This window comes from Acinonyx jubatus, chromosome A2, assembly GCF_027475565.1.
Source record: "Acinonyx jubatus isolate Ajub_Pintada_27869175 chromosome A2, VMU_Ajub_asm_v1.0, whole genome shotgun sequence".
NCBI lineage: Eukaryota > Metazoa > Chordata > Mammalia > Carnivora > Felidae > Acinonyx > Acinonyx jubatus.
This window is the reverse complement of record NC_069383.1, coordinates 155,853,455-155,872,779: the sequence shown is the minus strand read 5'-3', so window position 1 is coordinate 155,872,779 and position 19,325 is coordinate 155,853,455. Positions and strand designations below refer to the sequence as shown.

Sequence of the window (19,325 nt, the reverse complement as noted above, 5' to 3'; positions counted from 1 at the left end):
GAATGTTTATTTTTGAGTGAGAGAGAAAGAGAGAGAGAGTGAGAGGGAGAGACAGAATCCTAAGCAGGCTCCATGCTGTCAGCACAGAGCCTAATGTGGGGCTGGAACTTACAAGCCTAACTCTGAGATCAAGGCCTGAGCCAAAGTCAAAGTCTACTGCTTAACCAACTGTTAAGCGCCCTCCCCATCCTGTTCTTAAAGGGCCAGCACACCCTTTATCAAATGACAGGGTGCCTCATTTACCCTTTGCCACTTGGGGAACTCATCTCCTGCTTTCCAGGCTAGTCTCCCACAGCCCCCAGTCCTCCCCTCATCAGAGCCCTGGTCATGCTGTGCAGCTTGACAGAAGCCTCGGTGAGAAGGGTCCTTGCCCTCAGCTCCCTGCTCTAGAGGGCACACTCCAGCTAGGACCCCCTCCCCGCCCCCAAGTGGCAAAGGTCAGGTACCTTCCTAACTCCTCCCTCCCTCTTGCAGATTCTCCTCAGGGTACTGGTGACCCCAGAATTCCCTATCCAAAGGGTCCTTAGCTCACCCATAAGGCCTCTGTGCCTTGTGAATGCAGACCCCACAACCAGGATGTGTCTCGCCCCACTGCCTCCAGCCTGAGAAGTGGTCAAAGGCAGCTATTGGCAGAGGGGTAAGGATAAAGCTGGGACTCGTGGTTCAGAGCCCCTCCTCGGTGCGGGCACAAGCCTCCTTGCTATGCAGGAGAGCATTGAAAGGGAGAAGGTACAGGAGGCCAGACTGAGAGCCGGGGTTTCCCTGTGCCCCACATTCTAGTACGAAACTCCTAGGGATCCAAAATGTTTTTGTTTGAACCTGGCCTTCTAAGTCATTCTGAAAATACATTTGCTATGATAAGAGAACTCATTTCAAAAAAATTTTTTAAGTGTATTTATTTTGAGAGAGAGAGAGAGGGAGTGCACGTGGGGTAGGGACAGAGAGAGAGGGAGAGACTTCCAAGCAGGCTCTGCGCTGACACGGTGCGGATCCTGACGCGGGGCTCCAACTCATGAATCGTGAGATCATGACATGAGCTGAAATCAAGAGTTGGACACCTAATGGACTGAGCCACCCAGGTGCCCCAAGATTGTTCTATTTATAGTCGGGTCTCTCTCCCAAACTCAACTGTACCTTCCCAGTCTGATGTGTTTCTTTATTTCCAGCACGGGGGTAGGCGCCTAGTAAGTATGATTAAAGAATTCTTAAGCAACCGTTGTGTATCAGGTATTGTTCTAGGCATGAGGTAGTTGGGTCTAGAGGTGCGCAAACAGAAAATGCTGTAATGCAGCTCACTTTTGGTGGTGACGAGGAGAGAGTGATAATATACAGATAAAGGCAATTGGTAATAACTGCCATATAGGGTGAGTCACAGAAAATAGCAGGATTAGGGTTACGGAGAAGGGCTGTGTGTGATGCAGGGTGGGTGCTCAGGGACTATTTGTCTAAGGAAGTGATATTTGAGTCAAGACCTGCATCGCGGAAGCCAGCCAGGGGGTGAGTCCTTCCAAGCAGAGAAAGAAAGGCAAGTCAGTGCAAAGGTCCTGAGGTAGGAGTGCAGTTGGGGGTCTGAGGGAAGCACAAAGGCTGGAATGGAGGAGTGAGGGAGAGTGTCAGAAGATGAGATCTGAGAAGTGGGCAGGGCCTTCTGGGTCAGAGTGGGGAGTCTGGGTTTTTCTGGTTGGTGGGTGGGGAGCCACCACTCAGTGAAGAGGGCAGTGTAGTGGCTGGGACTAGGGTGGAGAGAAGTGGACGAATTCAGAATATGTTTTGGAGGCAGAGTCAACAGATTCAACAGCAATCCAGCATGAGGATGGATTGGAACAGGGCTGAGAGAGAGAAGTTGAGGTAGATTCCTAGGTTTGGGGCATGCAAAACAGAATGGATGAGTTGTCACACATGGTGAAGAGCAGGGCTAGAGTAGGGGCGGGAGCCGAGAGCTCAGTTTTGAAGATGTTCAGTTGGAGGGGCGCTGGGGTGGCTCAGCCGGTTGAGCCGTCCAACTTCGGCTCAGGGCATGATCTCACAGCGCGTGGGTTCGGGCCCCGCGTCGGGCTCTGTGCTGACAGCTGGACGCTGGGAGCCTGCCCAGGATTCTGTGTCTCCCTCCCTCTCTGCCCCTCCCCCGCTCACGCTCCCTCTCTCTCTGTCTCTCAAAAACAAATAAACGTCGAAAAACCCAATTTTAAACCCAGAGGAGAAGTCAGAGGTAGAGATTTGAGAGACACCAGCACAGAGATGTTGTTTAAAGTATGAGGTTGTGGGGGCGCCCAGGTGGCTCCGGGGGTTAAGCCTGGGACTCTTGATTTCGGTTCAGCTTACGATCTCACCGTCCGTGAGTTCAAGCCTGTGTTGGGCTCCTCGTTGAAAGCGCAGAGGCTGCTTGGTATTCTCTCTCTCTCAAAAGAAATAAATACACTTAAAAAAATAAAGTATGAGGTTGGAATTGGTCAGGGGCTGAGTGCTGGCAGGAAAGAGATAGCATACTCAAGCTGAGTAACTCATCAGAGCTCAGTCAAGAGTTAGGTTTTAAAAAAATGTTTGTTTATTTTTGAGAGAGAGGAAGAGAGGGGAGAGCAAGCAGGGGAGGGGCTGAGCCAGGGAGACAGGAAACCAAGCCTGCTCCTTGCTGACAGCAGAGAGCCAGATGCAGGGCTTGAGCTCACCAACTGAGAGACCATGACCTGAGCTGAGATCGGAGGCTTAACTGACTGAGCCACCCAGGCACCCCAAAAAAGAGTTGGTTTACAAAGATTTGGGGAAACAATCTCTGTTAGCAACAGCCCGGGGCCGTATCCACGCACTGGCCTTGGCGAGAGAGCTGTGTGGAGTAACTACCAGCAGCGAGGGACACAAGCAGCGTGGCTTACGGGCAGGGGCATGGAATAAACGTGCTGACCTCACTCCCCGTCTCCCATCAGCCAACCCCAGTGGAAGCCAGGGGGGAAAGGAAGCCTGTCCATGCAGGTGAAACAGAAGTCTGAGAAGAAATGCCTGAGAGGGAAACCAGGAGAAGATGGCATCCTCAGAGACCCAGGAGCTAACGGAAGAGGAAGTCAGACCCGGAACCAGGGTCTGGCAAGTGAAGTCCATCCGTGTCCTTGGATGGAAAAGGCTCGGTGGGGTGGTGGGACCCAGAGCCTTGTCAGTGCTGTCAAACATGAACAGGAGGCGATGAAGACGAGAGAATGCTGTAGACAACTCTTTCCAGAAGTAAAGCTTTAATCTCCATGACCCCCCCCCCCAAGCAAGTGGACACCGCTCTGCCCATTTTACAGACAAGGGAACTGAGCCTTGGCGAAGGCTGGTACCTTGCGGAGGTTTTGCGTGGGACGGAACCCAGCTGGGCCCAATTCCAATTAGGCCAAAGGGGTCAGAGGGAGGAGCTTGAGACTAGGATCCAGGGGAAGGAGGGGAGTCACCAGAGTAGGCGGAGAGCTGGGGGAAGGAGTGATTGGGTAGTTGGATTATTGGAGGCTCCCAGGCTGTTCAGCAACCCCCCCCCCCCCCCCCCCCCGTCTTTCTCTAGGTAACTGTATCTTTCTTCCTGGTCACCCTAGAACGGTAGAGTAGGGCCAGAGGACAGATTTGGGGAGAGCCTGGGGGAGGAGAGTGGAAAATGTCTTTGGGGGTGGGTCGGCGCGGGGGCTTCGACCCTGCTGCCTCTGAACGCCAAGATCTGGCGCCAGCTGCGGAGAGCTGCTCCACACCGCAAGCCTGGATACCTCTCCGGGCCTTCCCAGCCGTCTGGGCCCAAGGTGACCGCCTTTCAACCGCAGCTGCTCCTCTAAGCCACGGGCGCGCTGGGTCTGTCCGTCCCTCTTCCCTCAGTCTGGAAGTGCACTTGGCCGCGGACGCCTTGCGGACTCTTCCAGGAGGGGTGCGGGGAAGCAGCCTCGGGCCTGACGCGAGCGGCGGGTACACCTCTCGGAAGAAGCCTAGTGGAGCCCAGGCACTGGGCGGGGGAGCTTGCGACGCGCCATGAGAGGGCTCCTGGCGCCCCCTTCAGTCTGAGCTGTGCGCTGCAGGGGTGGAACGTGGATGGACAGCCCGGGGGCCAGGGGCGTTGCTGCCCGCTGGTCTGGGCGGGGCTAGCAAGGCTTCGGAAAGATGGCTTTGGAGCACACCGGCACCAGAAAGCCGGCGGTTCAAACACCCGACCCAGGACGGAGTTGGGGTCAAGCCTCCCGGGAATGCCGGGGACGTGAGGGCGAAAAGGTGCCAGGGTGGCGCCCCGTTAGTGGAACGGCACCCAGACTTGTCCCCCAGCCGGCGGGCCAAGTCTAGGGAAGCCCTCCTACGAGAAGTCTGGTGCCCTGAGCTGACCTGAGGCGCGTCAGTGAACCAAATGCAGTGCCCTGCCGGGGCGCCCCCGCCCCGAGGGCGGGGCCAGGGCGGGGCCCAAGTCTTTCCTGCAGGTGCAGGGGGCGGTGCCCGGCCCTGTCCCCGGGGGCCGTTCTCGGAGGCCAGGGGCGGGTCAGAGAAGCGGCTGAGGCAGGCGACGCCTTAGAACCCGCGGGCGGTGACTATGCCACAGGTGCTGCGCAGGGCACCGTGTCTCAGCTCTGAGCATCAAAACTCCGGCTCTGGAAACTAAGGCTTCCGAACTGCTCCCAACCCTGGACACCGAGGCCCCCGGGCCGGAGAGCGGAGCCCTGGGGTCGTCCGAAGCTCGGGGCCCCGAGCCCCCTGGGTCAGACATCGAAGTCCCGGGGCCTGCCGCAGAGCAGGACGCCGACGTACCCAGGCCAAGAGGCAAGGTCTCCGTGCTCTCCGCGGAGCAGGGCGCGGAGACCCCTGAGCGAGAGAGTGAAGTCCTTGGGCCATCAGCGGGGCTGGACACAGAACGCCCTGGGCCATCCGCAGCTGGGGGTTTTGAGAGTCTCGAGACAGGCGACGACAACCCCGAGCCGTCTGAAGCACGAAGCGCGGGGGTCCCGAAGCACTGTCCTCTTCAGTGTCCCGAGACCTCCTCCTCGGGGTCAGACTCGGAAGCCCCCCTGCTGCATTTTCTACTGCGCCCCGAGACCCCCCAACCGGTCCCCGGGAAGCCGCTCATGGAGACGCCCATTGAGCGAGAAATCCGCCGCAGCTGCGAACGCGAGGAGAGCCTGCGCCGGAGCCGGGGCCTGAGCCCAGGCCGCGCCGGCCGAGAACTCGTCGAGCTGCGCGTGCGACCGGTGCTCAGCCTGCCGGGCCCGGGCCCCGCGCTCCCGCGCGCCTTGGAGCGCGCGCGGGCGGGCGCGCAAATGCAGCGAGACATCGAGCGGGAGGCCCACCGTCAGGCGGCGCTGGCGCGTCCCGCGGCCCCAGAGCAGTGCGCCCGGCCGCCGCCGCAGCCGCTGGGCGAGCTCAAGCGATTCTTTGAGACCGCCGCGGGACGCGGCTCCTCGCCGGCGGAGGAAGGCGGCGCGGGCCCGCAGGGGCTGCCGGATCCCGGAGGCCGGCCTCGCTTGGCCGTGCAAGGCCGGTGCCCGGTGCTGGCCCGTGCCCCGCCGCGGGTCGCGCCGTCGCTGCTGGAGCAGGAGGTGCGCGAGGTGCATGAGCGCGAGCGGGAGCTGCAGCGCCAGAGGCTCAGCGTCTACGGCACCGCTGAGTTCAAGGAGCCCGCGCCGAGCCTCACGGGTAAGCCACGCGCGCCCCCACTCTAGGGACTCTCAGGGCTCCAGCCGCCCTCACCAACTGCCCAACTCCAGGAGCCTCTCTTCTGGCACTTAGGGTACCTCCTTGGGGCTCCCAGACTCCTGGGGCCCTCTCTCAACTCTCCGTTCACTGCCCCACCCCTTTAGGGCTGCTCTCTCTCTGTGCTCCACGCCCTACTCTGAATGGTCGACTCCTGGATACATCTCACCTAGGCTTTGGGTGGGAGGAAGGGAGGAGGATTCTAGAGGTCTTTATCGGATTCCAGGGAACCTGCCTGGGTTCTGACACTCCTGGATGCTCCCTGTGAATTTGCGGGTTTCCACCTCCCCATTCTGGGTTCGCCTCCCTCCTTCAGGTTGCTCCCTCCTCCCGAATGGAGGCCTCCATGGGAAGGAGGGTAAACGCCTGTGTGTTTAAGGGGCGCGGCCGGTCTCCTTGGTGCTGGCCGCCTCCAGCTGGTGACAGGAGGGGCAACCCCGGCTGAGTGCCCCTTCCCCCGCAGCGAGCAGGGGCGATGGAAAGCTGGCGGTGATCTGGCCTCCCCGCAGAAAGGCATCGGAGAACGGCTTGGAGCAGGTGGGAGCCCTTTTCCCCCCCTCTTCCCTCAAGCGCAAGTCGCTCTTCCCTCACCTCTCCTCCCTGGGGCGTCAGGATGCTGGGCCACGGGAAGTGCACCCCCGCACCCCCCTGGGAAGTTACTCTGGGCTAGGACACAAAGTTCTGGACACGGCCAGGGGGTGACGGGGATGCCATAGTCCTGGGAACCAAGCTGCCCCACCCTGTGCATGAGTGTCACTCCCACGGTGCCCGGGTCTCTGAGGTCGGCCTTCTGTCTGGCCTCCTCTCCCCAGGAGGAGCGGAAGCCTTGAGGTTCCAGTAGGTTGGGACACCCTGCCAGAGGTAACACGCACATCAGAGGAAACTGGTAGGGGCGCCAGGGAGTGCCCTCGGAATCCGCCGAAGGCCTGGAGAGGGTCAGCAGTCTGCTCCGGGGAAGATGAAATCGACCAGCTCCTCTTTGCGAAATTGACCATTCTCTTCTATAAAACTATTAGTCCACGTTGGGAAACACCACCACTGTCAATCCTGCCAGTGAAACTGTCCAGCCCTTCTCCGCCTAACTGCGAACTGAACTGGCCTCTGCCTCCGGCCTTTACCGTTCGAGTAAATGCCTCGGCTACCCTCACTCCCCAATAAAGCCCCTTCTTTCTGGGCAGTGCAGGCTGTTTTCCTCTGGGTCCTCTTTCTTTGGGCTGGGGCGGGAGCGCGTTTGGCGGAAGAAGGCCTGAGGAAACCACAGGAGGTGCCAGCCGGGGTATGGAATGTGCCCTTACCGCCCAGTTCTGGGGCTGCTAGTCTCCCCCGGCCCGGCCCGGGTCCTGGTGCCCCCTGGCGGCGCGGGCGCGAACTGCGGTGTTCGGACAAACTGGCTCATGCCCTCCCTTTTTCCAGACTTCTTCAACATTTATTGTGCCAGTGCCAATGGTATGCCCGGGAGCTGGGCGCTGGCTAGACAGAGGTGATAAGAGGTTGTTCCTGATTTGGGGACGTAAGCAATACCTACAAAAAAAAGGGGGGTGGTGGTGGCGGTGAGGGTACAAACTTCTTCGCAGGGCATACAAAGCCATTTATGATCTGTCCAGCTGTTGCAAACCTCCCATGCATGTAGACCCCAGACAAATATTAAGGAGAGAAATGGGGTATGCTGGGAAATGCCATGTTTCAACGCGCAGGTAAGTGTTCCTCCATATCCGTAGTGAGTGAGCTTCTGATTTCCAAAAGCAAGGGGGAAACCTAGCCTTTAAAAGAGAAATCTCAGGGTGCCTAAGTGGCTCAGTCAGTTGAGCATCCGTGGCTTGATTTCGGCTCAGGTCATGATCCCAGGATCATGGGACCAAGGCCTCCCTGCTTCCCCTGCCCCTGCTGAGCTCTTCAGTGAGTGTGGAGCCTGCTTAAGATTCTCTCTCTCCCTCCCTCTCTCTCTCTCCCCCCCTCCCCCTCTGCCCATCTTCCTGGCTCGCATGCCCTCTCTCTCTTAAAAAAAAAAAGAGGGGTGCCTGGTGGCTCAGTCGGTTAAGCATCTGACCCTTGTTTTTGGTTCAGGTTATGATCTCACAGTTTGTGAGATTGAGCCCCACATCAGGCTCTGTGCTGGCAGTGCAGAGCCTGCTTGGGATTCTCTCTCTCTCCCTCTCTTTCTGCTCCTCCTCCACTCATGCTGTCTCTTTCTCAAAATAAATACGTAAACTTAAAAAAATTTAAAAAAATTTTAATGTTTATTTTGAGAGAGAGAGAGAGCTAGAGCACAAGTGGGGGAGGGACAGAGAGAGAGAGGGAGACGCAGAATCTGAAGCCGGCTTCAGGCTCTGAGCTGTCCGCACACAGCTGATGCGGGCATCGAACTTGTGAACCGTGAGATCATGACCTGAGCCAAAGTTAGTCGCTCAACGACTGAGCCACCCAAATAAATAAACTTAAAAAAAAATGTTTTATTTTTGAGAGAGACAGTGTAAGCACGGGAGGGTCAGAGAGAGAGGGGGGAACAGAGGATCTGAAGTGGGCTCTGTGCTGACAGCAGACAGCCTGATGTGGGGCTCAGCCTCACAAACTGTGAGATCACGACCTAAGCCGAAGTCGGATGCTTAACCGACTGAGCCACCAAATGCCCCTAAATAAGTAAACTTTAAAAAAAAGAGAAAAGAAAGAAATCTACTGAACTTTATTTTTTTTTTTTAACATTTATTTATTTTTGAGACAGAGAGAGACACAGGATGAACGGGGGAGGGGCAGAGAGAGAGGGAGACACAGAATCGGAAGCAGGTTCCAGGCTCTGAGCCACCAGCCCAGAGCCCAACGTGGGGCTCGAACTCGCGGACCGTGAGATAGTGACCTGAGCTAAAGTCGGACGCTTAACCGACTGAGCCACCCAGGCGCCCCTCTACTGAACTTTAAATGTGACTACTTAGAAACATTTTTAAGTGGGGTGTGGGGCACAGGCATGTTAATAAGCAAAGCCTGTTTGTAGTAGAGCTTGTAGCTGTCAATTGCCAAGCCCTCCTTAATTTCCCTCCCAAGCCAGGGGGCTCAGGCCCCTCCCCCCGATGGAGTTCAAGAGTTTGTGGACACCCTAAGTTGAAAAAGTGTATCGTTGCAGTTATATTCTGTGGTTTTAGGGTATCAGCTTCTTAGGGGTGCACTGAGACCCAGAAAAGACCCAGGAATGATTTAGAATTGTTGTTTAAACTCTTGGATTTGTCCAACACTGTATGCCCTGGGTCTAGCAACAGACTTGATCCTACATAGGACAAGTAGCTAATGAAGAACTAAAGAATGCTCACACAGCATTGCACCCCAAGAGCAGCTCAGCCCAAGAAGGAACCACACCCCATCCCATCATCACCACACTGAGCACATGCTTGATGGTGACTCTCAAAGGTCTGGAGAGAAAACAAAGAGCCAGTGCTGCCAGGGTGGGAAATGGAAACACCCAGAGCACATTAAAAAAAAAAAAAAATTATTTTTTTGGGGGGGCGGGCAACGAGAGAAGAAGAGAGAGAATTTCAAGCAGGCTCTGCACTGTCAGTAAAGAGCTGGACATAGGGCTGGAACTCACGAACTGGAAGATCATGACCTGAGCTGAAATCAAGAGTCACAGGCTCAACTGACTGAGCCACCCGGGGGGGCCCAGCATCTGTATTTGTTAAAGCTCTACGGGTGCTTTCCACATGGAGCCAAGTTTGAGGACCATCATGTAGATGTAGGCCAGCAGTCCTCAAAGTGTAGTGCCTGCACCAGCAGCATCAGGATGGCTTGGGATTTTGTCAACAAACACACATTCTTGGGTCCCACCCCAGACTTAAAAATCAAACCTTCCACATGATTCCACACTCAAGTTGGAGAATCATGCGTATAGATAGTTCCTGAGCGACAGGATCCAGGAAATCAGGCCTGTTTCTTTCCTCTCCCAGCACCTCACACCAGAAACCTTTAATGTTTATTTATTCTTGAGAGAGACAGAGAGAGAGAGCACGAACTTAAGCAGGGGAGGGCAGAGAGGGAGACAGAATCTGAAGAAGGCTCCAGGCTGCGAGCTGTCAGCATGGAGCCCGACGTGGGGCTCGAACTCACGGACTGAGAGATGCTGACCTGAGCGCAAGTTGGATGCTTAACCAACTAAGCCACCCAGGTGCCCCCAGAAGCCTTTAGTCTTAAGTGGCCTGTGGATTTGTCTTAAGGGAGACAGTCTCAAGCTATGTGTGGCTGGTCTGAACTGAAATATGCTGTAAGTATGAAATACCAGATTGCAAAAACTCAGTACCCCCAAAAGGGAAATATCTCACTCATAGTTTCTCGCATAGATTATAGGTTAAAATAATATTTTGGATATGTTGGGTTAAATAAAAATATCACTAAAATTAACCTGACCTTATTTTTTTTTACCTCATTTTTAATTTCTATTATTTTGAGACACAGAGAGGGAGACAGAATCTCAAGCAGAGCCCCATGAGGGGCTCAAACTCAAGAATGGTGAGATCATAACCTGAGTGGAAGAGTTGGATGCTTAACGGACTAAGCCACTCAGGCGTCCCTTTACCTCATTTTTCATATGTGGTTACTAGAAAGTTTGAAATTACATGTGACTTGCGTTTTTGGCTCAATTTAAAATTCTATTTAATTAAGCTAGAGTCTTACAGTGTATGTCACAGGGACTAACTTAAATCAGTATCAGGCAGCTTCAGAATCCCCTTGAACTCATTCAGACCAAAAAATCTTTGATGAAATCAGAAATTGTCACCAGAAGCTGTCTCCCCCCGCCCCCCACCAAGATAAAAGGTTTTGGAGTCCAGTCTTGATTCATTTTACCTCTCACGTCCGTTTTTGTCATCTTAAACTGGTGCTTACAATACTATGTGCCTTTGTGCCTGGGAGTTTTAGGTAAGCGAGTGCTTTGCTCAAAAGTATAAATGCTAGGTCTCTCCTCCGACGACTCCAAAAATGTTACCAGGAATGAAAAGGCAGCCCCTACGGGGGTAACTGGCAGATGAGTGACACCGGGTCAGGAATGACACCCTTCCCTTCGCAAGGGACGGAGCTCCGCCACTCGCGCGCTGTAGCTTTCGAAGAGGTGAGTTCACTTCTCTCAACCCGTGACTCCTTTCCAGTCCAAGGTTGGAGTGGAGCTTAGAGATCCCAAGCTGGAGTTCCCTACGGCTTTCCCATCCCGCGCGCGCCCCGGACACCCCGCGAAGTAAGATGACCTGCCCACTCCATGACCCAAAAGCTGGAAGAGGAAGATTTGACTCTGGCCTTTAGGAAAGTGATCACGGGCCCTTTGCTGATGCACGCCGGGAAATATAGTCTCTTCGGGAAAGGGAAGTCACTTCCGGGTCAAAATATGAGAGTGGGCGTGGCCCCGGGGGTCCCTTCCCCCATTGGGCGTTGAATTTCCCGGCTACCCAAAACTTGAGGTTTTCTGGGTTCCGGTTGTTGACAGGCACTGCTACTTCCCTTTTAGCTTCATGTGCGCCTCTGCGCATGCCTTGAGAGCTGGTCCTCCAGTCAGGGGACTTTGGTTTCGTTTCAAAGACTACATTTCCCAGAAGGCCGCGCAGGTGGGCGGGGCCTCCTCGCCCCAAGGGGTGGGGCGCGGCGCACCGAGCGGACGCCGAGCCTGTGACCTCTTTCTTTCTTTTATTTAACGCAAAACTGGTGTGTCCCCGCGCAGGGCTCCGCGGCCAGGTCGGACCCGGTGCGAACGGGCCAGCTTGGCCTGGCCCCTTGGAAGGCGAGGCCGAGGTGCACTAGGAGAACGAGTGAGCCCCTCCCCTGCTCCCTCTCCTGGAGTTTGGAACTGTCAGGCTGCGGCTCCCATTCTCTCTCCAGGTTCAAGACCCCTGCGCGGTCCACGCCGCGGGCCCCGCCGCGCTCGGGGGACGGGCCGGGCCTGACTGGCCCGTGAGGATCTGCACCAGCAGGTCGGTGGCCAGCATGTGCGAGGGCTCCTCGAAGCCGATGGTCAGCAGTTGCTGGTAGTCCCCAGGAGGCTGCGGGCACAAGATCCTGGGGGCAGGGACAGACAGGCCGGGACGTGAGCGCCCCCAGCTTCTCGGGAACCCCTCCCCTCCGAGTGAGAGGCCGGTGGCTGAAAGAGGCTTTGTTTCAGCTGGGGGGGGGGGGGGGTGGGAAAAACCCTGGGGGGGGGGAGTGCTTTTCTTGTTGCCGAGAAGCCTAGAGCTAATGGCTCTGGGAGGTTGAACAACTCTAGCCCTGACCTGGCCTATCACCCAGTTAAACTTAGCTGTGTGCCCTTGGGCAGGTAACTTAACCTCTCTGAGCACCTGTTTTTTCTTTGTAAAATGGGGCCTGTAGCATAGACCTCAATGGGTTGTGACACAAGTCTGCATAAAGCACTTTTCAGGGCACAATAAAATGCTCTCCTTATTACCAAGGGAAACAATGTGGGGGGAAGTGGATGGTCTTTGGTGAGGTTCTGCCCCTCCCTCCAGGGCCCAAGCCCACCTTGCCATTGTCCTAGTTCTTACCATGAATAAAGGTCATCCTCAGCTGGTCCTAGCGGCACCCATCGGCCAATGGACCACAGCTTCTGGATCTGGGGGCATGAATTGGCTGGACTCTTGCCTGTGTCTTCCCATGTATCTCGATAGCACAGGAAGTAGCTGGGAGGGAAGGAGGGTATTAATTAAGGATGAGCAGTTTCCTTCTTCAATTGAGGGCTTTGATTGGGGTGGGGGGGCGTGAGGTGGAAACTCATCAGAATTTGCCCTCAAGTTCTCAGGTAGGGATGTGGCTCCAGACGGAGGCCTTTTCTCCTTGCCAGCCTACTTTTAAGATGAGGACTTTTTTAATGGGAGGGTGAATTTTTTTTAAAAAGTGGGGATGGCCTTTCAAAGATCTTTGGTTTCCCGCCGGGCTTTCCATGCTTTGGTGGTGGTGGTGGTGGTGGTTCAGAGGCCCACACTGGCATTCTGCACAGAGAGGGGAGAACTTTCATTCTCTCAGGGGACTCACTAATCCACGCGGGAATCTTGCCCCCTGCCGCTGGGCTCTGGGGCGGTTTCCAGATTCCAGCGCATCTTCTTATAGAGGTATCGGGGGAAGCGGCTGGCGGTGTAAGCGGCTGGGGCACAGTATCTGAAGATGGACACCTCGTGGGACGGGCTGATGGAGAACCTTCCGCAGAAGAAACAGGAGATACTAGCAGGAGACAGGACGGTGGGAAATGAGGCTGGGCTCTGGACGCCACCCTCTCCCCACCCCACTCCCGTCTCCTACCCTTTTACCTTAGGGGGTCGGTCTCCTCCAGGTCCACAAACCCAAAGGAGGCATACATGAGGACCAGCTGTTCTAGGCGCAGGGTCAGCTGTTGGGAGATCTCCAACAGCTGCATGGAAGAGGGGGCATAATGAGATTAGCTGGCCTGCCCGCATCGCCCTCCCCCCACCATTTCCCAACCCCGAGGAATGAAGAAAGGGGCACAGGGTCTAGAAAAACTGCTCCACACACCCCCTTTCGGACCAGCTCCTGCAGGACTCCATAGATGGGAGGCACACTCCTCGCGGCTGCCTCCAGGTAAAGAAAGTAGGGCTCACACATCTGTAAGAAGGTGGGCATGGCCTTTGCCAGCTGTTCCTTCTGCACTCGGTCCCTGCTAAAGAGAGAAAGGGGCCTTTGCCTGGGGTCCCTCATTCCCCACTCACTGGCAACCAGTCTTCCTGGCCTGGAACCCCTATGACAACATCCCCCTGCGCCAGGACTTTCTCAGAGTATCTCCCGGGACCATTTGCATCAAAGCCATTTGGAACACTTGTTAAGGTGCTGACACCTGAATTCTACAACTGACTTTTCACTCAAAATGTCCTGTAGGGTGGAGCCCAGAAATCTAGGGTTTCAACAGCCTCCCAGAGGATTCCAATGGATACTGAAATGTGAGAATTACAGTCTCTTCTCCCCTGGGCTGGGAATCACATTATCCTTTGGGGTCCCACGCTGGTAGCCAGAGGGCCAAGTCTGGCACAGATTGGTTTTGTTGAGCCTGCCCAGGGCTCAAAATATAAGCCAACAGTTAAAAACTAGGAGAACCGTCCTCGTGAATTGGCAACCCCTGGGGGCCGCGTAATAGCAGGCCCTCCCTAACCCCAAATTTCTACACAGTCCTTATCACTCTTCGAAATTGGATCCTCAATCAACTAGCTTCATTTACTGTCTCTGGCTCTTAATGCTTTTGAGTTTGCGAACCTAGCGTGCGTTGCCCATCCTGTTGCTCTCCTCAGTCTCATTCCGAGGGACCTAGGACCCCACCCAGCACCACCTGTAAAGTAAGTAGCTCTGGAAATCATCTGCCTTCTTGAGCAGGTAGCGGAGCTGTTCGGTGATGGGGCTGAACATGGTGTCCAAGGGTAGGCGAGGAGGGGCGGGCCCTGGGCCCGGGGCCAGAGGCTCGGGGGAAGGAATAGCGGTAGAGGCCTCGGGGAGCTGTCCCTGGACGTCCTCCGGTTCCGCCTCGGGTGGGTCCCCAGGTCCGCCAGGGGACGCCAACCAGGAGGGATCTCCGCAGGGCTGTGCCCCAGGTTCCAAGTCGTCCGCGGGCGGTGTTTCCCCAGGGCCGGGGGGGAGCGGCTCCGCGAACCACTGCTCGGTAGCCATCGTGGGGCCGCAGGAGGGGAACGCAGCTCTTTAAGCCGCCGCCGCTCTCGTTGGCCGCGGGTTTGACCCCGCCCCGGGAACCTCGGACTTGCCGGGACTGGGAGCGCGGCCCCCTCCAACTCGCCCCTGCCTCGACCTCTCGGTCGGGGCGGCGCCGCGCGGAGGGAGTTCGCCTCGTTTGAATTTCAACACGCAGGAGGGGCGCGCCGCTCCGGTCCGCGGTGCGCGCCCGCGGGGCCCCGCGCAAACGCGCGCTCCCGGAACCTGGCTTGGGGGACGCGTCCAAGGGGGGCGACCTGGGCCGGTCCTGGCGCGGCCATGTCCCGTGGTGTGGCTGGGGGGGCCAGCGCCTTTCTCGCTCCTAAGCCGTTTCCTGGGGAGGAGGGGTCTTTACCGAGCGTCCAAACTCGGGGCGCAGGTACATAAAGGGAGGAAGCCCCGGCCTCGAGAAGTCTCTGACTCTCTGGCTCCAGAATCTGTATATTAAAAAACAAACAAACAAACCCCCCCCCCCCCAACACAACTCTAATGGAGTTGAGAAACTGCATTAGAACTTAGTGGGGATTGGGATATCACTGGCTGCTTTCTACGGATAACAATCCTAAAAATCTTCACTTGGAAAAACGTGCGTGTCCCATGGTCTCATCCCTTCTGTTCCTCTTACTGGTGAGGACCGGTGAAGCCTGGAGACCCAACCATGGGCCCAAGACAGACCCCTGCCCCCAATAGTTAAAGACTGGATTCTTGGTGGCTTGCAAAGGCTGACTACATACGGCTATAAAGCTAAATACACTAATTACATTTAAAAAGACTCTGGGTAAAGAACTCAGACAGGTGTCTGACCCCACCCTGTGTGACCCTGAGCAAGCATCTTTGCTGTGCTGAGCCAGTTGCCTCTTCTGGAAAGTGGGTTTTTATGAGCTCTCTGCCTCACTGGGCTGGGGAGAGAACAACCGAGAAAATGCTCATAAAGGCTAGTTAACTGCTGGTCACTCAACAAGTATTTGAGCACCTACTGTGTGCCAGAGCACTGTTCTGAGCATGGGGAGAGGACGGCACCTGATCTCCTGGAGCACTTCCTGTTCTAGCTGGCTGTGAGGCAGCCCCGTGCCCTACCTGGCTTCCTCCTCCAACAACTCTGTGTTAACCTAGACTCTCCCCGGAGGGCCCCCCCCCCCCCCCCCGTTTGCTCTTCACCCCCCTCCCCCACTCCATTCATGAAGTGAACTCCCGGCATTTTTTTTTTTAAAACTTTATTTAAAAAACCTTCGGTGCAATATTAAAAAGCAATACGGCCAGCTGGAGCGACAACCAACAGAAAGAAAGAGGGTTAGGGAAGACCCAGGGACCCCACCCCGGCTATTCCCAGGGGCTGGAGGCCAGGGGCAGACCGGGATGGGGCGTGGGTGGTGGGGGAGAGAGGAAAGGCCACCCACCAAAATGAACAGGCAGAACAAAACATTTATATAGGAAACATCTGGCTGAACTGAAGAGGATCTAGGGGAGATGGGAAGCCCCCATTTTTTTTTTTCCAAAAATGACCTAGACTTGGGGGGGGGGGGGGGAGGTTGGCTTCCTGGGGTGAAATGAGCAGGCCCTGTTCTCACCCCACACTCCTCTATCATGGAGTACAGGATGTGCTGGGGGCCAAATGTATGTATGCTGGGGAAACACAGGGAAGAGAGGAGTAGGGAGGAACACCCCCCTCACTGGAATCTGTTAGGAGGGCTGAGAGCGTCCCCATCCAGCTCCTGGACTCTGGGGGTTTCGGGTGAGATGGGGGCTGGAATGGGTTGGGGCAGGGGAGAGGCTGGGTGCTCAGCCTAGAAAGCCATCGGGGTCGTCATCCTCAAAGTGGCCTTGCTGCAGCACCTTGATGTGGTGCTCGTAGATTTTCAGGGCTGGGCCCAGGCGGATGGACAGGCCAGTCAGCACATCTGTGCGCTGCATGAGCAGCAAAGACTTGCCATCGATTTCCTGGGTGGGACAGACAGACAGTCAGAGCAGATCGCCCTTCCCCCCCACCACTGAGGCCCTGGGATAGAGAGGGGTACATTGAGGGTTGGGAACTCACCTGCTCTTGGAAAGCTGTTGCCTGCTCGGGGAAGCCGGCCTCAGTGAAGTACTCGACCACGTCCATCACTGTCCACTCCACAGGGTCAGCCGGCTTCTCTTTGCGCCCAGAACTGTGGCAGAACAAGGGGAACCAGTGAGTAGCGATACTCCTCTGGTTCTATTACACGTCGGTAGGCAACACGCCCATGGCTCAAATTCCCCAACTTACGGACAGCCAAAGGGGGTCCCATCAGCCCCAGGGAGGGCTGGTTTTCCTGGGGGCAAAGGCACAGGGGACGGGGAGTCTGGCCCAGTGGCAGCAGAGGCTGGGAAAGAAAAAGCATATGCCTGTGGCTTTGTCTTGGGGCTCAGTTCCTCCCCATCAGGCAACCTTCCCCAACTCAGAGAGATCCTTACCTGATCCCCCTTCCTTATTCATGGCTGCCATGGAGAACACTTGGCGGGTACCACTGCCTGGTGCTGGCCCCCGGCCCTCATCCTGGCCCTGGAGGGGTCCACAGGGTGTCCACTCCTTGACCCTCTCCTTGGCACTCTGAGGGCCTCGCTCGCCATTAAGCTGGTGGTGCTGGGCACCTGCTGGACGGTCACCCTCCGGCACTTCGGATCCCTCTGACACATCATCTTCATCATCTTCATCTTCATCATCTTCTTCCTCTTCTTCCTTCTCAAGCACCCGCTCTTCTCCACCTCTCTGGTGCCAGGGAGAGAAGCAGGGAAAGGTTAGTGGCTGTTCTGGCCTTTCGCCCAGTCCCTGTGATCCAGGATCGAGCGGTGTGCTTACCACCCACCTTTAATATCAACACGGACTAACTTTTACGCATTCAGTCCGTGCCACGCTCTGTGTTAATAAAGCCCTTAGTAGCCAAATCTCACTAAACTCGCTCAACAACCTCAAGGGGTCGCTACTGCTATTAAGTCGCGTTGTACAAGCAGAGGAAACTGAGGCTCGGGAAGATTAAGTCACTTGCCAAGGTCACCACGGGCCGAACCCGCAGGGAAGACGCGAAAAGCCAAGGCCGCCCGCCACCCGGTTCCTCCCGGGACTCGCGCCCCACCACCAACTTCGCCCGCACCTGCCTACAGCGCGGCACCCACCCCCCCCACCCCGCCCTTTCCCCGGCGCGCTCACCTTGCTCCGCGACGCGCGGGCGCTGGCGGCCGGCGGCGCCCGTCCGGGCCTGTCCCCGCGGGGCAGTGCGAGCGCTCCGAGGCGGGTGCGCTCCAGGCGGCCCCGCGCTGCCGCCTCTTCCTCCAGCAACCCCTGCACGCGGCCGCGGGTCAGGCGACCGCCGGCGCCGCCGCTGCCCCCGAGGTAGCGCACGACTTCCCGCAGGCTCACGGGCCGCGCCGGGCCGCCGGCCCGCGCCGCGCCCCCCTCCGGCGGCTGCTGTGGCTGCGGCGGCGGCGGCTGCTGCTGCTGTGGCGGCGCCGGCGGCTGTGGCGGCGGCGGCAGCGGCGGCTCCCGGGCGGCGACGGCGGGCGGGGGGGCGCGGCGCGGGCCGGCCGGGGGCGCCACTGCCGGAGGAGCGGCAGGCGCGGGCGGCGGCGCGGCCAGGGGCGCGGCCCGCTGCGCGCGGGGGCCCGGCTGCGCGGGGCCGGGCGAGGGGGGCGCTGTGGCGGCGGCAGCGGCGGCCGCGCGGGGCGCCCGGGCCGGGGCGGCGGCGGCGACGGGCGCGGGCGGTGGCGGCGGGGCGGGCGTGGGCGGCGGCGCGGCGGCGGCGGCGGCGGCGGCTGGGCCCCCGCGGGGGGCGCGCGGCGGGGCCGGCGGGGTGGCTCCGCGCCGGGGCGGCTGGACGCGCGCCGCGTTGCGGTACGAGATGCTCCCCTTGTAGCTGACCCGGAGCACGGCGCGCTGCTGGATCAGTTTCTCGAGCTCGGCGCGCGTGCGCTCCGGCTCCGGGCCGTGCCGCCGCCGCACCATCCGGCAGATGCGCTCCAGGTCCGGCCGCGCCTTGCGCGAGCGCAGCGAGTCGATGGTGTCCAGGATCCACTCTTGGTAGTGCGGGGAAGCGGCGGACGACGAGGCAGCGGCCGCCGTGGTGGCGGCCGCCGCCGTCTCCGGCGGGGGTAGGGCCGGGGGCCCCGCCATGCCTCCCGCCCGGCCCGGCTGCACCGTGCGCGCTGCCTCCCTCCCAGCGCGGCGCCCCCCTCTCCGGCTCCCCTCCCTCCGCCGCTGCCCGCCTCCTCCGCCTCCCCCCCGGGGGGCGCAGCGCCTCGGCGGAGCGGCGGCGGCGCTGCTGTTTCTTTGCAAAAAAAAAAAAAAAAAAAAAAAAAGCGAGAGAGAGGGAGCGAGAGAGAGAAAAAACAGTGAGAGAGAAAGAAAAGAGAGAAAAAAATATGCACACACTCACTCACTCGCACGCACGCACACACAGACCCGCTTCTGCTGGGCGCGCGCGGGGCCGGGGATGCGAGGAGGGAGGAGGGGAGCGCGGCGCGGCCGGCCCCTCCCCGCCGCCGCCGCCGCCGCACGCGCGCCCTGCGCCCGGGACACTCCGGCCCCCCTTCCTTCCCTCCCTCCCTCCTCCCCGCCGCCCGCCTTCCTCCCTCCCACCCCCACGCGCCCGCTTTTAAGGTGGAGCTCGGGCCCCCCGCCCGCCCCCTTTACCCTGCGCTCTCGCTCACTCTGGCTCGCTCCGGCCCCCCCTTACAACTCCCGCGCGCTTTTTAAGGAGGCGCCGTGGAGTTGGCGCCGGGGCGGGGGCGGGGGAAAGCGGCGGGCGGGGGAGGGGGAGGGGAGCGCCGGGGGGAGGGGAGAGGGGGCGGGCGGGGCGGGCGGGCGGCGCTCGGCCGCCCTCCAGCCATTGGGCGCGGGACCCAGACGTCCCCGGCGCCCAGCCCCCCTCTCCACGCCTCCCCGGCGCGCTCCGCTCTCGGGACCGCACTTACCGGGAACTCGCCGCCCGCGGGCCGGGCCGCTGCGCTTGTCGGGCGCCGCGGGG

The 19,325-nt window shown here is 58.5% G+C and overlaps 3 protein-coding genes across 5 annotated transcripts; 1 reads left to right on the top strand and 2 right to left on the bottom strand.

The window, feature by feature from the left end:
• The first annotated feature begins 2,612 nt into the window (after window positions 1–2,612).
• Window positions 2,613–6,868, top strand: MISP3 (MISP family member 3). 2 transcript variants are annotated; one of them, XR_001431974.3, is made up of 3 exons: window positions 2,613–5,625; window positions 5,999–6,219; window positions 6,495–6,868. XR_001431974.3 is itself a non-coding variant. In XM_027050268.2 (3 exons), the coding sequence occupies exons 1-3, from the start codon at window positions 5,058–5,060 to the stop codon at window positions 6,510–6,512; spliced, it is 660 nt and encodes a 219-aa protein (XP_026906069.1). In that variant the 5' UTR covers window positions 2,618–5,057; the 3' UTR covers window positions 6,513–6,868. The 2 variants fall into 2 exon arrangements, 1 of the variants encoding a protein (XP_026906069.1); XM_027050268.2 differs by having other exon boundaries at window positions 2,618–5,625; window positions 6,146–6,219.
• A 4,416-nt stretch (window positions 6,869–11,284) lies between these two features.
• Window positions 11,285–14,483, bottom strand: CA2H19orf67 (chromosome A2 C19orf67 homolog). 2 transcript variants are annotated; one of them, XM_053219753.1, is made up of 6 exons: window positions 13,973–14,483; window positions 13,168–13,309; window positions 12,945–13,045; window positions 12,673–12,858; window positions 12,186–12,320; window positions 11,285–11,703 (listed from the first exon to the last, which is right to left on the bottom strand). In XM_053219753.1, the coding sequence occupies exons 1-6, from the start codon at window positions 14,305–14,307 to the stop codon at window positions 11,529–11,531; spliced, it is 1,074 nt and encodes a 357-aa protein (XP_053075728.1). In that variant the 5' UTR covers window positions 14,308–14,483; the 3' UTR covers window positions 11,285–11,528. The 2 variants fall into 2 exon arrangements, with proteins under 2 accessions (XP_053075728.1, XP_026906134.1); XM_027050333.2 differs by having other exon boundaries at window positions 11,301–11,703; window positions 13,168–13,312; window positions 13,973–14,482.
• A 1,060-nt stretch (window positions 14,484–15,543) lies between these two features.
• Window positions 15,544–18,893, bottom strand: SAMD1 (sterile alpha motif domain containing 1). The gene is made up of 5 exons (XM_053219750.1): window positions 17,513–18,893; window positions 16,780–17,074; window positions 16,592–16,688; window positions 16,382–16,493; window positions 15,544–16,284 (listed from the first exon to the last, which is right to left on the bottom strand). The coding sequence occupies exons 1-5, from the start codon at window positions 18,470–18,472 to the stop codon at window positions 16,126–16,128; spliced, it is 1,623 nt and encodes a 540-aa protein (XP_053075725.1). The 5' UTR covers window positions 18,473–18,893; the 3' UTR covers window positions 15,544–16,125.
• Between the last annotated feature and the right edge of the window lie 432 nt (window positions 18,894–19,325).

Coding starts and splice junctions, on each gene's coding strand:
- MISP3 (XM_027050268.2), top strand. CDS start 5,058: ATGGAGACGCCCATTGAGCGAGAAATCCGCCGCAGCTGCGAACGCGAG. Junction 5,626..6,145: donor GCCCGCGCCGAGCCTCACGG/GTAAGCCACGCG, acceptor CTTCCCCCGCAG/CGAGCAGGGGCGATGGAAAG.
- CA2H19orf67 (XM_027050333.2), bottom strand. CDS start 14,307: ATGGCTACCGAGCAGTGGTTCGCGGAGCCGCTCCCCCCCGGCCCTGGG. Junction 13,313..13,972: donor CAGAGCTACTTACTTTACAG/GTGGTGCTGGGT, acceptor TTCTCTCTTTAG/CAGGGACCGAGTGCAGAAGG. Junction 12,321..12,672: donor CAAGATTCCCGCGTGGATTA/GTGAGTCCCCTG, acceptor CTTCCCTCCCAG/CTACTTCCTGTGCTATCGAG.
- SAMD1 (XM_053219750.1), bottom strand. CDS start 18,472: ATGGCGGGGCCCCCGGCCCTACCCCCGCCGGAGACGGCGGCGGCCGCC. Junction 17,075..17,512: donor CCCGCGCGTCGCGGAGCAAG/GTGAGCGCGCCG, acceptor CCCTGGCACCAG/AGAGGTGGAGAAGAGCGGGT. Junction 16,689..16,779: donor GAATAAGGAAGGGGGATCAG/GTAAGGATCTCT, acceptor TTTCTTTCCCAG/CCTCTGCTGCCACTGGGCCA.